This window comes from Vanessa atalanta, chromosome 23 (genome assembly GCF_905147765.1).
Source record: "Vanessa atalanta chromosome 23, ilVanAtal1.2, whole genome shotgun sequence".
Taxonomy (NCBI): Eukaryota; Metazoa; Arthropoda; class Insecta; order Lepidoptera; family Nymphalidae; genus Vanessa; species Vanessa atalanta.
Window position 1 is genome coordinate 5,686,291 of NC_061893.1, and position 17,963 is coordinate 5,704,253.

At 29.7% G+C, this 17,963-nt stretch overlaps 2 protein-coding genes across 2 annotated transcripts; one reads left to right on the forward strand and one right to left on the reverse strand.

Moving 5' to 3' along the window:
• The first annotated feature begins 579 nt into the window (after positions 1-579).
• LOC125073228 (2-aminoethanethiol dioxygenase) lies at positions 580-1,932 on the forward strand. The gene has a single exon (XM_047683970.1). It carries the CDS (start codon positions 586-588, stop codon positions 1,465-1,467), a length of 882 nt encoding a protein of 293 aa, XP_047539926.1. The 5' UTR covers positions 580-585; the 3' UTR covers positions 1,468-1,932.
• Positions 1,933-4,035: 2,103 nt separating this feature from the next.
• LOC125073065 (phosphoacetylglucosamine mutase) lies at positions 4,036-16,917 on the reverse strand. Its single transcript, XM_047683749.1, has 12 exons — positions 16,691-16,917; positions 12,626-12,696; positions 11,241-11,373; positions 10,849-10,944; positions 10,207-10,358; positions 9,580-9,782; positions 9,125-9,249; positions 8,540-8,699; positions 8,118-8,272; positions 7,544-7,733; positions 7,045-7,215; positions 4,036-6,571 (listed from the first exon to the last, which is right to left on the reverse strand). Exons 1-12 carry the CDS (start codon positions 16,792-16,794, stop codon positions 6,485-6,487), a joined length of 1,647 nt encoding a protein of 548 aa, XP_047539705.1. The 5' UTR covers positions 16,795-16,917; the 3' UTR covers positions 4,036-6,484.
• Between the last annotated feature and the right edge of the window lie 1,046 nt (positions 16,918-17,963).

Here is a 17,963-nt window from a genome sequence, read left to right on the forward strand (position 1 = left end):
CATTTTTTGATATTATATGACGATACATTAATACAGAATATGGGTACAAGAAGTTCCTCTTCGATTAGAATGGACTATGAGTACAGATATTCATTTTTATTTATTTTGAACTACCTAAGCATCCTGGTACAATAAGGGTCTACACAAAACTTGATATATTGAAGAACAAACATGCAAAAAATCGTAAAAATCGAACGATAGGTATACAAAAATATAGAGGATAGCACAATTAAACAAAAAAAGTTTTTTTTTAACTGTGTACAAATATAGATGAACATTAAAATTGGAAGGTCTATTTTTAATCTATTATACAAAAAAATCTACATTAGGCGACATCTATGAACGAAGTAAGAACACGACATCTGAAATATATTTTTTTAACGAAATCATGCCATCTAGAGAATTTTTTAAAATATATTTGATGTATTTCATTAATAATATTCATGTATAATGGAAATAAAGGTACTCGTAAAGAAATAAATATAAAATGTATTATATATCATAATCTTCTAATATAAATATGGGAGAAAGTATCCGATTTAATGATAGAACGAAATGAAAGATTGTCTGAAAAGGAGTAATGGAATGGACGGAAAAATGACGTTTGTCGACAGTTTTGCTTTGTTATCGTGCCGAATAATTTCAACATTTTTTAAGAGACAAAATTTATTGTGTGTTAGTGCAAGTAATTTTCATATGGATAATAAAGATGAAGCGAAATCAAATATGGAAATTGTTAACATACCACCAATTATTTCCACCTACCGGCAAGCATTGCATACTTTTGATGAAAAATTTAAAAGCGATATTTCGACCAACTTGAATAAGTTAAAACGAATGATGGATAATTTAAAAGCCGATGACCTAGGTTTTGATCAAAACCTCAATAACCCTTCAGCGTGGAAAAGACCAAATAAAGCGCCTTGCACATACATCGAAGTGTTTCAAAATAGTTTAGTGAACATGAGTATATTTGTTTTAAAACCCGGCTTTAAAATGCCTTTACACGATCACCCGCATATGCATGGACTTTTAAAAGTAATTTCTGGTGCTGTAAGAATAAGAAGTTTTACTGAATATCCATTAAAAGAAGTAGCAAGTTCGATAGACTTTGCTGCTCGAGCGAAACACGAAGCGGCGCGTATAGCTCAAGGTATTCACAAACGTAGAAGATTGTTTGCTAAAATATCACAAGACAATATATGTCAGGCTAATTCCGAGACATGTGTTCTGACTCCTACAATATCTAATTACCACGAAATAGAAGCTTTGAATATGCCAGCAGCATTTTTTGATATTCTATCACCACCTTACGATACGTTAATACAGGATGTTGGCCCAAGAAGATGTAGATACTACTATGTAGCAAACGAGATAAGTACTAATGTTGTAGAATTACAAGAAACTAATGTGCCAGAATGTTTTTATTGCGATCAAGCACCATACTTGGGGCCCATGCTGATATAGCTATAGACTAGAATTAATTATTTAGAAATTAAAAAATAGAATTCCTAGATAATTTGGAGAGTTACCAAGAAGACGAGGTTGTTCTAATGATCTCCGCTGTCGAAAGTAACTTGAAACATTTAGTGCAAATAATTTTGTGCCTTTTAAATATTAATGCCAATAAAAATATTCATAGAGAAAAAGAATTAGGGAATGTTTTGGGGTTTTATATTGTAAAAGCTTGTCAAATTCACTACAAGAGTTACCAGCTGGATGTAAAATTGTGTCTTTATTCTAATTGATCAAATCAAATAGATTAATAATGACACTGGCTTGTATTCTTTCAAACATCACCTAAAGCAACACGAATAATAAGTAATTTTATTGTATTGATTTTGAAACAAAGTATAATTGTTTCTTAAATATGTCAAAATTTAATATAAGAGAAAGTTGCTATTATTAAATATTTACAGTAATGTAAATACTGTAAATATTTAATAATAATATAATTTAATAATAATAATAATTTACAGAAATGGAAAGTATGTTTAAAGTTAATAAACATGCACATACTTTGCTAATAATCTGAAAAACAAGCTAAAATTTCCCATAGAATACAGGCACAATATACAGTATTAGAGTTATTTAATCAGACAATAAAGAATTTTACCAGTACCAAATGTAAAGTATGTTGCTTTAATATGTGTTCACTAAGAAACAAAACCAAATCTGATATGAAACTACATTCTAAAAATCATACTTCCTCATCAACTTCATGTTTGTTTGGTCAAATAAGCTTATAAAACTATGTTTGTACTAAATTAAAAAAAAAAAAAAACATTTCAACAATTAATTATTTACATTTTATTATAATTTACTACAGATAAAAGAAAATGCAACAAGAAACAATAATATTTAAAAAAAATAATATAAGTGTTAGTAAAATAACAAAATGCTGTTTTAAAATTAAATTTATGAGTATATAATAAAGGATTAATTCAACATCACACAAATGTTTTGAGGCTTAGTTAGCCATTTATTTAATAGATAGAGCGTGTAGTTTTAATAACAGAAGACGTAAGTATTTTAGAAAGATAACATACACCATAATGATTATTTGTTTTTATTTTTTTTAATCCAATTTTTACAAAAATAAGAAATCAATGATAATTTTATAAATAGCATGTTCTAATATATCAATAATGCAATGTTTTTTTTTTAAATTGGTGACTGAATTAATTAGATAAAAAAACTAAAACTACAAAACTAGTAAGTTCTATTGTTCTATAAAGCATTCCACATGTAAAAGTCTTTTAATGTAAACAATCTTGTTTTTTTTACGTCAAATCCTCTAGCAGATTTATGTTGTGATGTTTCTTTTTCGTAATTCTCCCAAAAACAAAGATTGCTTACAAAATAAGATATAATGGAAACAATTCAAACAATAATTTCTACGTATTTGTGCATGATACATATTAACTTAATTTATGTATACGTAATTTGTTTGCTTTCCAATTGAAAGTCTAAAGCAATAGTCAATGCAGTTGCAACAATATTGACAGCTTTTATTTATAAAAAAGTACGTACTATTGTGTTGTCAATAATTAAAAGTAATTGTCGCCATGATATACAGCATAAATGCTTTTAAAGCAACTATTTAATTTTTGTCATAGTAATTTAAAGTAATTAATTACATATTTAAACGCATGTTATTTACTCAGTAAGACAGATCTAGTTCACTCCATCACATTAGGATAACATTCCAATTTCTAAAAGTTCAATTAAATTCGATTGGATGATTATGCTTATAAAATAAGGCAATTTTGTAAATTAATACCTGATCTCTATATTATATTAAATTTTACAGTCATGTTCAATATACACTTATAAAATGTAAATACACATATATATAGTGTTTTCACATTTAAATATATTTTCTTAGGATTAAGTTGATTGGTTCTTGTTAATAAAATCTTAAAATTTGTTACTATTCATGGTTTTTATTTATCTCGTCTGAAGACTTGGACATAAAAACATCTTGATGTAAAAAAAATCAAGATCATATCAGCATCATTGAATAGATAATACCTACTCAAATAGTACATTTGAGAGAGATTATGGCCCAGTGGGTAGAATACGTGAATTTAAACCAATAATTCGTTCAAACCCAGGCAAGCTCGACTTTTTAATGAGCTTGATTTGCATAATTATTCACAAACAATATTAAAATACAGCCATATTTATTAAGTAACTACTTATTTTATTGCATATCATTTTAATGGTGCCGAAGAACTTAAGGATAGAATGATGGAAAGGATTACAGAAATCACTTTCTATTTTCCGTAAAGAAAACATTTTTTTTAAAACGAATATCCGATTTATTTGATAAGAGAGTATAAGCGTTGTGAACGAGTTATCACTCATCTCATATCTAATGAATTTCCGTTTCAAATTTATTTTTCTGAACAATTTTTATCAGAATAATTTCAAACAAAACAAAATTCCATAGATAATCCAAATATCTACACGCATTATATAAATTTTTTGTCTTTGATCTTATTTGAGTACTAAGGTTAATAAAAAAAGTAATAATAATAATATTAATGATTTATTGAAATATAACAGTACAGCATGAATTAAACGATTTGAACACACAATTGCACATAAAAAATATTAGACAATAATATAAAATTATAATGTAGAGGATAGAATTTCAAAAATAGATTTTGCTTCACAATCAGAATAAGGCATAACATTTCTTTTAGCACCTATTCTATATAATTCAAACATTATTTTTATTTTCAATTTAAAATATTTTTGTGACATTTTGAATAATTTGCTAAAAATAAATTAACTAAATATGACTCGTGATGTTTTCCGTAAAAATAATTTATCGCATGCTTGAGATTAACCACACCTAGATCAAAATATAAAAGCGATAAATGTGTCACAAATATTCGTATCGTAATTTTATCGCAGTTTTGATAAAATGTTTTTAAGCATGTCAACGTAACCATTCGTAAATAAATAAAACAAACGAGCAAAATAGTTGCCCAACTATGTTTTTTACATAAATTATCAAATGCTGTATGGAATTAATTTTAAGATTAACACTTTAATCATAAATTCAATGTAAGAAATAAAAATTAGCTGCCTAGGAAAATGTTTATACTATTTTTCTTAATATTAAAGATCTGTAACTGGAATTATACCGCATATATTATTTTTTATTTATTTTAAAGTGTAGTTAGGTGAAAAAAATAATTACGTTATTTATTTAAAATAAATTCAAAACTTCTAGTATAAATTTGTTTATATTTATTTTACATGAACTTAAAGTATATATTTTTAATAATCAAAATCCCTATTACAAGTTACCATTGTTTTAGGTCTTTAGCACATGAGGCTTTTTTCAATCTAGCAAAATGAATATTTAAAGACTGGATCAAAATAATAAACATTGTTATTTGGTCAAAGTAAAATAATAACAGTTTAAGAAATATTTTTTGTAGTCAATTTTTTTTTTTATTTATTTCGACGTGATAAAGCATATAAGCAAGCGTGAATATAATTTTACTGTTACTAAAACATGTTTATTAATATGTAGTTTTATTTGACGTCGTGTGGTAAAGACCTTCAATAAATACATATGTTACTTTTAAAGTAACATTCACTGATCCCTTTTCAAAATTGCATGTAAACTTAATTATAAATTGTGATATTATATTTTTATTTTATATTCTAATAACCATTTCTTTTGTTTTATTTTTCGTTATTTTGTTTACCTCAAGTTTCTCTTCTGGACTGAACATGTCCTTAATAAAAGTTTTATTCTTAATAGATCGTATTTAAAGAAGTCACACACATAGTACATACCAATAAAATAAATTTTCTATAAATTAAACTTGATTTTGGTTTGTTAATTGACTACATATTATATTACTGAAAATACTATTTCGACCATTATACAAAGAGAGCTATAGCATTTTTTATATTATTTTTTCATACAACCATTTTTTTTATAAAACTTTTGTGCATAAAAATAACACAATAAAATTAAATAAGGCAATTTAATGCAGAAAATACCCGACTAGTAAAGCGTTGTACTGTTCATAATCTCGTCAGACTAGTTACTTTCACAAACATCATTGATCAAAGTTTTTTATTATTATTCAGTGCTCTCAAATTCTTTAATAAATTGGACGGTGAGAAATAAAGTTACATTTACTCCATTTCGCAAGTCTCGGAACTTACAAACAATATACGTTTCTGTGGCATTATATAAAATAAAATATTGCTCATATCGCCCAAATATTATATTTAATTTTGTTGCAAATAAATTTTTGTGAAGATATCTAACTTTTGGTGCCATTTTACAATACAAAATGAGCAAGATGGAAGCTCGAATAATATATTTAATTTTGATTCAAACGAATTCTTGTACAGATATGTATTTTAATAATCCATGTCTAATCCATATTTCAAGAAGTTCGTATAAAAATTTGCACAACAGCTAATTCGCGTGTAATAATAGTGTCCCGTACATTTTTTAAAAATTGAATTTGAGATATACTTTTTTTCACTAATAAAATCGAATCTAAAAATTAACTACGTATAATGAAATACACTACGACAGTCGTCAGAGTGCACTTGATATCGTGGCTCCATTCAGAAGTAAAACAGCTTATATCAATCATTACTTAATTTTTTTTTAAATCCTAATTCATGTACGTCATCCATATTAGAATACAATACATATTTTGATTACCAAATTAGTTAATAAGTTATGTAGTCGTTTTAATATTTATCTAAATACGTATAGAATAATAATATATTTTAATGCCAAAGGAATAAATGTAACTTTAAGGACTTGTTTTCTACTTGGTCGTCTAAATACTAATGATTTATAGTGTTTATAAATGACTATTAAAATAAGATGAAATGTAATGAAAATGTCTAGAAAGTACTTCGCCAATTGGTTCGTATCAGTAATGATTTATTATATTTTCAGATCACTATAACGTAGATATTAAATAAACTATTCAGGTAATTCCGGCCTATCACCGACTCCTCCGGCTAAATCGAAAACTGCTTGGGCGACTTCTGCTGCCAATTTATCCGCTGACTGTAAAAAAAATAAAAATGGTATGAATATTTTAAAAAGCTTGCTTATACTATATGTGATAAAATTATAAAAAAATATATGCACCTGGAATGTATTCAATAATTGTATTTTATAAAATTTATTTATTAAAATGACAGAGTCGTAACTCGTAAGTAAAGGTATATAAGATTACAAAAATCGTTAGATTACAATCTGACGATTTTTGTACAGATTGTAATCTGTCGAAATATTGTGAACTGTGAAATATGATTGCAATTTAACGCAAGTCTAATCTTTTAATTTTAGGTATTTTTTATTTTGAATAAGTGTATAAACGTAGTAAAAGTAATGTAATGTAAATAATTGTAATCACTGAATATGTCTGGCACTGGCCCCTAAGACACTGGTCTTCACAGTTTAGGATGCCAGTGTATCATTGAACGTATGTATAAAAATCTATTCTATACAGATTTATTATTATTATTTAAGCTTACCTCTTGCGTATCCGCCTCAGAGTACACTCGCACGACGTCCTCAGTACCGGACGCCCGGACAAACGATCTACCGCTCGTGTACTTCGATACTAGCTCGTTTATCTTTGTTTGTAAACCCTCGGGAGACGTGCATTGTCGTTCCGCATCAGTCGTTGAGATTACATTTCGGTCCTTAAATGGTAAAAATTTTTTTTTTGTAATGTTGGTAACTTATTTAATGCGTATATAATGAAGTATCTAACAATGTTCACTAACAGTTTGGGTCTTCGATGATGCCAGTGTAACGCTAATTTGCTTGGGATTGTAAAAAAAAAACTTCTGGTCGCGCTCCATATATCTTTCCAGTGACGGTATTTTCTCACTCAAAATTTTTATTATTCACAATTTTAAGTGTATGTTTGTCTGTGCAGCTATTGTACTAATCTCTATTGACCTTGAACTGTTAGAATTGCTTGCAAGTATTTGTTATAAAATGTAACCAGCTCTGAGCAGCGCTCACCTGCACGGTGACCTTGAGCTGCCTGCACGGCAGGTCGCGGTAGAGCGCGGCCCAGTCGCGCACGCCGAGGCCGCGCGCGCGCAGCACGCTCTCCACCAGGAACAGGTCGGATATGGCGTCGCCCACCGTCTCGTTGGTCACGTCGATGAAGTTCAGCAACAGCTGCGCTGCCTTGCGTTGTTCTGCTTCTCTGGAATATAAATATTTAAACTATTACATCCTCTCAGTCATACGGTGGCTAATAATTATGTATACCTCATTGTAACGTGTAAAAAATTTAATATTCACTTTTATCTCGAGACGGATAATTAATACATATACATAAAAAGTACTTTAAATTGTATAATAATTAGCCGGGAATCTTTTTACGCACCTACACACTTAATAAAATGATTAACATATATTTTGTCGTACTTTTTCGTCAAATTATTACTAATATTAAGTTTTTACATGATTGTACATTTGTCCTTTTACCACTCAGCAACAGAACAACGGATCGATGCGACAATGCATATTACATATCATAAACAACAAACCAAAAGTAATTTATAGTGGTTTATCTATTTAAACTTACCCTTCTTCAGCGATCTTCCTGACTACATTCTTGGCTTCTTTACTGTAAACGACAGTTCCGTGACCATTCGCCTCGAAATAAATCCCGATATCGTACGACAGCGCTGCGTGGTGGAGATGTTTAACACCTGTCTTCACGCACGTCACTGGAATTTTCTGGAAGAAAGCGTATTTTTCTTATAAGATAGATGTTGTTTGTGTCGTTTCTTTTGCAAAAATAATAATTAAGGCTTTGAACTTAATTAACTTAAAATAACTTTAATATACTGAGAAAAGTGTTGGATATTTTTATATTGAAATGATCTAATCTCCATAGACAATGTGTCCGTATGTTTTAATTTCCAATCAGAGTTTCAGCATTACAATTTTTATTTCTTTATTGTAAATAAAAGAACAGCAGAATCCTTTTAAAAACCAACTTACCAGTTCCTGAGTGATGTACCGTGTGGAGGCACCATTAGCGTACGCGGTCTGAACGAGTCCGAGGCGAAGCTCTTGCGCTCCACATGACTTCAACAACTCTGTTATGTAGCTCGCTAGGAGGATCGCGATCTGGTCTCCGTCAAGTAAATGGATTTCATTCCTGAAAGGAAGTAAACCATATAAATCTATCATAATAGAAAAATGTACTATGAATCCAATTGACAGATATTAAAAAATATATAAATCGACACCTTTTAACATATCCATTTGTAATATGAATTATATAAAAATGCAAATTTGTACATCTGTTTGCGATTGATAGACTTCAGACTCTAACGATCGATTACCATGAAAGTTTACATACAACAGAAGTCAAGGTTTTTATAATATCTACTTTGATGTAAACCGCCGCAAGATGGCGCTGTATCCTCACGTGTGTACCGCTCAACCAATCATTATGACAATTGGTATACTCGTATACATACAAAAGCAGGACATTGACTGTCAGATATAAATACTAAATTTTAATTATTTATTAATTTAGTAGATCTAGAATGATCTATGTGACGTAATTTTAATACATACTTGTCATCCACGTAATAATATATAAGGCGGTCTCCATCCCCATCAAGTGACGCCACTCTTTGGAAAGGCACATGCTCAATTCCAACCGGTGGTTTCTGGGATACTTTGACGAAGTCCGCACCACACTAAAAATGGAAATAATTATACATTACAAAAATCGTTAAAACTAGATACTTTAGGTTTTTAGTAAAAGAAAGATGTTTAAATTTTCTAGTAAGCAATTTATAGGTACAGTGAGCGCTATGTAATATAATGTATGTTTGACTCTTTGTAGTTTGTTTGTCCTCCATTTGTGTGATAGACCATACTGCTTCAATGAACACACACTTATAAACATGTGGCAAATTATCCACTGTCCCACATTAGATTCCTTATAATCACAAATTAAGCACATGTAAATTTAACAGCGCTTAACAAGGTTTGGGAATTAAAAGCAAAATGCAATAATATCTTACATTCAAATTTAACTTTCCGCCATTTCCGCCAAGGTTACAGAGAACCAGATCAAGTTCTCCGTCTAAACTCTTTTTGATGATGTTCAATTTCTTCCCACCGACGCCATTAGCGCCGTCCACATAAAGCGTAGTATTGTAGTTACCGACCACCGGTAACTTCTGAGAGATGTTCTTGAAGGCCCCGACGATTTTTTCATAATAACCTGTAATTGTTTTAACATATGATAACATAGATATAGATATTATATTTTTTAATTTATATGTAAGAAAATAGTTTTTGTGTCGTTTACGTTGTCAGCCTATAAATGAGTAAAAAAAACTATTTATTTAGTATTTTTTATTTCACGCCCTTTTCAATATTATTACTTAATTCCTAACAAACCCAATTATGGAAATCACAATTTTGAAAAATTCTTATAGTTAAACAAATGCATATGGCATGGATCTTCCTCCATACTCTATACAATCGCTCACAGATAAGTAATAAGTATTGCCAGATAAAAAAATTAAAAACCACTCACACATGTCAACGTAAGAATTATGAATGTGTGTGTTCATGCCAGCGAGAAAGTGTGTAAGTGTGAGTGCTAATTAGTTATTTGACTAAAATTGTATTAAATGTATTACCTTCTTCTGTGGGCGTTCCGTAAGTGTTGTCGTTGCGACACTTGACACAGAAGTGTAGCATGGGCGTTGTAACGATGCCGAATTCCTTCGGCGTTCCCTTCAGTGCCATCACTCCGTGAACAGCAGCCGCGGCGAGGCGGGGACTTGTATATCTATTTAAATAATAATAATTGTGATATTGATTTTAAATACAATATGGAATTTAAATATTCTAAAATTAATGTTGTGTGCACCCAACTGACAATGATCAATGTCCCAGGATCCCAAAAATGATTGAATAATCGGTTTATGTAAAAATATATTAAAAACATTTTGACGTTCACTACACTAACATTAAACAGACATTTTAATTATTTTTTTTTATTTCAAATGTCATTGATGTTTCAAAACAATTTATCAATTTATTTTTTGACAGCTACCGAATTTATTGCCCCAGAATATATTTATGTCCTACTACAGGCCATTTAATTGATTGGATTGATAATGACGTCACTTTTATTAGCCTCTCGCTTACACATAGTAACTATCTGTACTCTTAAGCGAAGGGTGAGAGTATATAGATAGCGGCTGCGTGCGAGCGAGAGGTGAATACAAGTGACGTCATTGTCAATCCCATAAATTATCTCTACCGGTAGAATTTACCTTGTATCCATTCCTATGTAGACGCTTGCCTTTAAAGTCATGTCCGAGTTAACTTGTTTGATAATTTCCGCGGTTGTTGATTCTAAGTCATTGTCACTGAAAATAAACATAAAATTTCATTCATTTGTACATAAAATAAAAAATATTTAAACATATGTAAACTATATTCAAATTAGATGTTCACAGATTTATACGAAGAAAATTAAATGGTACTTAATAAAAATAAGGAATTTCATTTTAAGCTATTTTTAATGACAGTTACACAAAAAAATAATACTAATCCTTTATTTTCGACTACTAGATTATACAACATTGATCTTTGTTGGATTTGCCATCCTATCAGGTTACGAGAATCAGGCCGTGGCCGAAATCAGTCAGGATGACATTACTACCTGACATTAGCGAGCCTCGTTGCAATTTCTTCCCAGCTCTGTTCCAACATTTCACCGTCTGGATCGACGAGTTTCACACCGTTGTCGGGTTCAAGGTTGTGCGACGCGGTTATCATGATGCCAATTGTGCGACCTTGAAAGTAAAAATAATCGATTAAGTCGATTTTTCCAATAAAACGCTCAAAGTTGACAAGAATTACAAAGTTATAACATTTGCATACGAATACTTAATAAGGTGAATTAAAATTTGGACCTAAAGTAAAGACGACTTCCAATTTAATTGACGTATCCTCCCTAAGAGGAGTTAATATTTCACATGAGTGAGGATTCGTAGATAAATGTGGCAGAATATCATCCATCTCATGCAGTTTCCTTCATTTTCCTCGGCAGCCAAGTACGAGATTAATATAAATATCTAAATACAACTTACTCGCATATGTAATGAGTTCTTTATCCGTGGAACAAAACCATCAGAACTCTTGCAGTCTTACATATTATAAATCGATTCTAATCCTATAACTGTTTTTTTTTTATTATATGTTATGGCAGCGGTACGCGGACGATCTAATGGGCGTTGTCCTTTGAAATTTTAATTATTTACATAACCAATGCGCCACCAACTTTGGGAACTTAGATGTTATCCCTTGTGTTGTATGATACAACAAGAGCCGTCTCATGCTATGCTGGGGCCCTTGGGCAGCCATTAATGTGGGGCCCCTTTTGGTAGATATTTACTTTCATGTACAAATAATTTGCGTATATGGCCTTAAATATAGTTTTAAATAAACGGTGCGGTAATTCGTAAATTCGTCGGTATCTGATTGGTGTACAATCTTATAGCTACAGTATATATATTTCTATCATGATTAGCACGTCTATAGCTTTCTACTTTTAATATCGACTATCGTCACTATGCTTTTGATAAATATGTTAGATATTTCTTACAATTCAATTTCGCAAATTTCGAAAATATACACAGCAGTCAACGTGAACACAAACGTGTGAAAGAAATTGTTGATTCTTCCCTGAGCACGTGCCCCATGTGCCCTATGGTAAAGACAGTAATGGTTGTATCTGTAATTACACTGGCTCACTTATCTTTCAAACCGGAACACAACAATACTAAGTATTGCTGTTTGGTGGTATAATATGTGGTTAGTGACTACCCAGGCGGGCTTGCATAAAGCACCAAGTATTATGAACTATGTATTTGTACAGACTAATGACTTCAATGTAGACCAACTGCAATTGCAAGGTCGCTAGTTCGATCGAACACTAATGTGTTTTTGACGTGACTTTTTTATGTTTTAATTTTAAATAATGAACTATACAACTCACAAGTTTTGTATAATCTAATTTACTATATGTATAATCCAATTCCTTACCATTTTTGACTCGAGATCGAAGAACTGCAAGGAGTCCCATACGATAAACTACATGTTCGAGGAGACTGGCTCTGTTGACATAAAGTTAAAAAAAAAATGAGAACTATTCTATTTTTAATTTTTACATATCACTGTATTCATGGTCGTTCATAATACTATACGTTGTATTTAGTCACACCAGAACGGTTGATCGAATCGAAATGACATTTGTCAGAGATAAATTTAGTCTGGAATATACATCTGGTACTTTTTATACCTAATCCCTTCACAGGAAGGAAATTAGTATTTAATAAATATAACAGTGCAACTTACAACTAAATTATCCTCAGTACTAATTGCATTATCGAATTATGATTTATTATTGAAATTATAAGGATTGATAATAACCATTCTGTTGAAGTTCCACTGTATTCATAGTCGTAATAATTAATACAATAATTTAAGTTCTAACAGTCTCGTCGGTGTAGGCACTGTTTATATGGTTGCAGATCAGACCATATCATCAGAAGTATGTACAAACATATCAGAATCTTTACCAAGCTCTGTATTGTACAGTTCTAAACTCTTTATCGATCCTATATCACGCCTTTAGTTATTTTCAGCATGATTTTATTTAAATAATTATTTATTGTAAAAACTTAAAAAACGATCTTTTTTTTTCAAGATATTTGTGTTTATATTAAGAAATATAATTATGACAGAAAGAGAAAAATCAATATTTAACTAAACGATGCAGTACAGCGTTATAAAGTAAATCCGAATGATTACTGTCGTATATAATACGTCGCAGAATATTCTGTAGTACTTTTAAATTTAATATTTCTTATTTTTAACTATTATGCTTATGTTTAATTTATATTTTCAATAATTACATTGTGTAATATGATAGTGCATGGTGAGACTACCTATAAGTTGTAGAACTTTTGCCTTGATAATTTTGAAATTGTCTACTGTTGGTTGTCCTAATGAAAATAAAATAAAACCAAAGATTATAGTAGATTATAAAAGAAAAAAATCGAAAACTAGTCCAAACATTAACCGACCCTTTTTAAACTTGATTATACCACATAAAAATGATTACCTTCTCGAATAAATTACGTGGAAAACTATGTTGAAAAAAGTATCAAAATTACAATCACAAAAATTAAGCCCACAAAACGCCACACGTCAAATCTTGATTTAAGCTTATATTGAAAGACACTTAGAAAATCGCCAAGAATTTATTAATATAAATATCATCATTTATACTGGCCTTTGACTTGAAATTTTATGAAAATTATCAAACAGGGTTTTTACTAATAATAATCTAAACTTTGACTCAGTTTCAGTATTAGCTGCGCGTTTTAGTGCGCGTAAATTTATTTAAGTATTTACTAAATAAACACAAATACATATGCAAGGTGAGATTTGTATGCAAACGAAACAAAGGTAGGTAAAGGAAGTATTCCACATCATAACAATACGTATCGTATCGTAGACGGATGTGTCGACTACACCCAATCTACGACGCACGTAGTCAACGACAATTTTAAATGGCGTACCATCGTCTGGGAAAAGACCCTGAATGTAGGTCACTATTCACGACCCTCAGGCAAAAAAAATCGATGCGAGGAGATCCTATTACTAATATTATAAATGCGGAAAAACGGCTAATCGGATCTAAATTAAGCTTGTCACTGAGATATATCATAGTATATATATATATAGTATATATATAGATTATAGTCTGGAATATAATACATCTCATTTATTATCAGTACATATTCATACAGCTAATTTATTATCAGTGGTAATTGCATTATCGAACTGTGATTTATAATTGGCATGATTACGATTGACAACCATTCTGTTAAATTTCAAATTCGTATGTAAACTATACATAATAATAATTGTTTAGTTGAATCTAATAATGTTTTTAAATTACAAATAATTCGATGAGTCCGAATAATTAAAATAAACCAACCAACACTAGCTACCACCAACCAATCAACCAATAACAGCAAAGTTTTCAGAAATAAAGAAAAATAAGTACATACAACATAAAAACTATATTAATGTTTTATAATTCACAATCATAATATTATACTTTTTCAAGTAATCTCTAACATTTAAATTGACATTTTACATGATAAAATAAAGTTCAAGGTTCAGAATGTATATTCTATTCAGAAATAATAACTATTTTTAATTGTAATCAGCAACATAATATAAAATAGAAAAAGTTTTAAAATATTAACAAAACAATAAATCTCTACATTACACAGTAAATACAAAAAAAAAATTGATAAAAATAATTTGAGACATATTCTAATTTAATTTGTACTATATTGATAACAAAATACTTGTACTCATTATTACTAATATAATAAGTTTATTGATATATATAGATAGAGCGTGGCACTACAAAAGAACTTAAAGAAATGGGCCAATTTAATTATCTTCTTATGCTTGACACTCGCCAAACTACTATGCTAGTGTGCGTGTTCCTAGTAACCAAATAATAGCCTGTATATTTTTGCTCATTTTATTATCCGCTTTGAAAGTCTAGACAAATAAATAATCAAAACTAATATAATATAGATAACTTTAGAATCAGGTTATAATTTTAATTCTGATAAAACCAATATAGATAGATTAAGTGATTACAAAACCACTGATTACATTAACAAGAACAGTCATTACTCTTTGCGTAATGATAATTGCATATATTTTTTAGGAATGTTACATATGGTTTATATTTCCGCAATTGTTTCTGTAAAGTGTTTATAGAAACTGTTACAGAAATACTTTTTTAAACTTTTGTATTGATGCAATAGTACTAATTATACCAAGGTTATATTCAGGACATAGTTTAATATATATATATATATATATATTTTTATTTGCCTTAATTAATTAATAGATTCTGGTTTAAGCTTATCGGCAATTAAACCAATGTAAGAGAAATTATAAACTAGCTGTGTCTTACAACATTGTCTGTTACATATTAAAAGTTTTAGTAAATATGTTTATTTTATATTATGATACTCTTATCTAGATTCCAAGCTATTTTTAATATTGAATTTAATTGTTATCACTTCAAATAAGGTAGCAACAAACAGAGTTACTTTCACATTTATTATATTAGTATTTATAAATAAATTAAGACCATATTTTATGTAACAACGAAATAAAAATGTTCCATTTAACTAGAATACTATTACTAAATTTAGCTATAAATAGAACTGAATATAAATAAAAGAGTATTGATAAGGATATATGAACCCAAAGAATTTAAGTGTTTGGCTGAATGCCAATATACTTCAGACACACCTTCATAGTGCTAAGTGCAAATATATTTGAGGGAATACCTGACTGAATATAATACTTTATGGTTTTTTAATAATGTTTCTATATATATATATATTTTTTTTTTTGTTAATAAAAAAGTATTACTATATTCAATGTATGTCTTATACTTTAAATTATGTTTAAAAATTTAATTTTCACTAAAATCATATTAATTGTTTCTTTGTCTGTACATGACCTCATAGTAAGATATATTTACTATATACATTTTATTTTAATACATGTAATTGATCAACATAATTTATCAATTGGATATTCATGTTAAAGACTAATTAGATACTGCGTAAACATTCCTAAATTAATTCTAACGTCAGACTTGCATTATACCGTACATAGACGTAATTATGCAAACAAGGTCTTTTTTAATCATTTGCACTTTGTATCTCATAATGTTCACATATGAACTTTCAGACATTGAGACTTGAATGAATCTATGCATTTGTTTTGGTAGTACAAGGAGTCACTGACCATAATATCGGTTACTTCCCGTTATAAATTACACAATAAGTGACTCACGAAGTGATCCAATATAGAATAGTAAAGTGAAAAAGGATATTCGCATCCTTCGCAAATTCTGCCTACGTGACACTTTAAATACGTGTGAAAGTAATAGCTTAATACTACTGCATTGTTAGTATTTCAGCTTAAATTTGTTTTATAGATAGGAAAAACCCTTTATTGACTATATATTAATATATAATGACGGCGATTACTCACTTGGTACGGAATCCGGCAGTGCCGTATTGTATGAATACGTCGGTTGTTTTTGGATGCATTTCTCTAGCGAACGCGTACACTACTCGAAGGCTACTCGGCGGCATTGTGGCTGGTGAAATTAATTTATAAGGCCGCGTAGCACTCGGGTACAATCACTTGGAATCAACAAACTTGATTTCTTCATTCCCGCTTTGACAGCGGCACTAGCATAGCAAGTTATGACTATTTTTGAAATGTCGAAATGTCAATCGGTTAAAAGCTAACCGGCCAGTACAAAAAGTTACTGCGTTTGTCAAAATTATTATGAACGAAAACTACCAATTCAATCTTATCACATAATACTCACCGACTATCTATGACTTCTTTATGTTGTCAAACTCAAGTTAGATAAAAGTTCTGCTATTAAGCTCTAGATGACGCCACAAGACGGAATGCTAGTTTAGCTATTCAAAAATAGACGACGCTTTGAGCACTTTTACCGTGACACAGCCCAAATTCAAATGACTTGCTACAAATTTTCTAAATTCTACTTTACTCATAAAATAATAACAACAAATAGATATAACTATTTAAATATATTTTTTGAAAATTTATATATATCCTATCACAGCTTAATCACACATAAACAAAACATTTCAACAAAATTTGCCCTCACCGACCCTCACTTCACACACTCTTGAAAGTTCCATACAAAATTTTAATCTTATATTTGTTACAGTCTTGCCTAACGACGCCAAAGTACACCATAAAATAAAATTCCAAAAAAGTTTAGCAATTTGGATTGTAATTCCAACAAATGTTTTATTAGTTTTAAATGAAATAAAGCACTATTAAATGTGCTATTTATTTAATAATATAAATTAATAATTTAATAACAAAGAAAATATAAATAAGTACCTAGGTAGATAATTTGACAGACCTACTCATCGAGTGCAGCCCCGTCATAAAAACACATTGACATATATTCTACATATTTTATAATAAAAATGTCTAACAACATCTACCTTATTCCAGTCGATGATGGAAAGTAGATAAACAAACCTTTGATTTACATATTCAAAGCGATTTGCTTACATTTCTGCTTTATTATGCACTACGGACATTTCTTGACGAATGTATCTTTAGATATACCCAACACTATTTCCTTTAACAACTTATATACATTTTAATGTTACTTATAAAGTTCCGATAACAACTTTACTGACATTGAAAACACCATTTTATCGCGAAACCATAATGAACATCATAAATTATTCAAGATCTCGTCCTAATG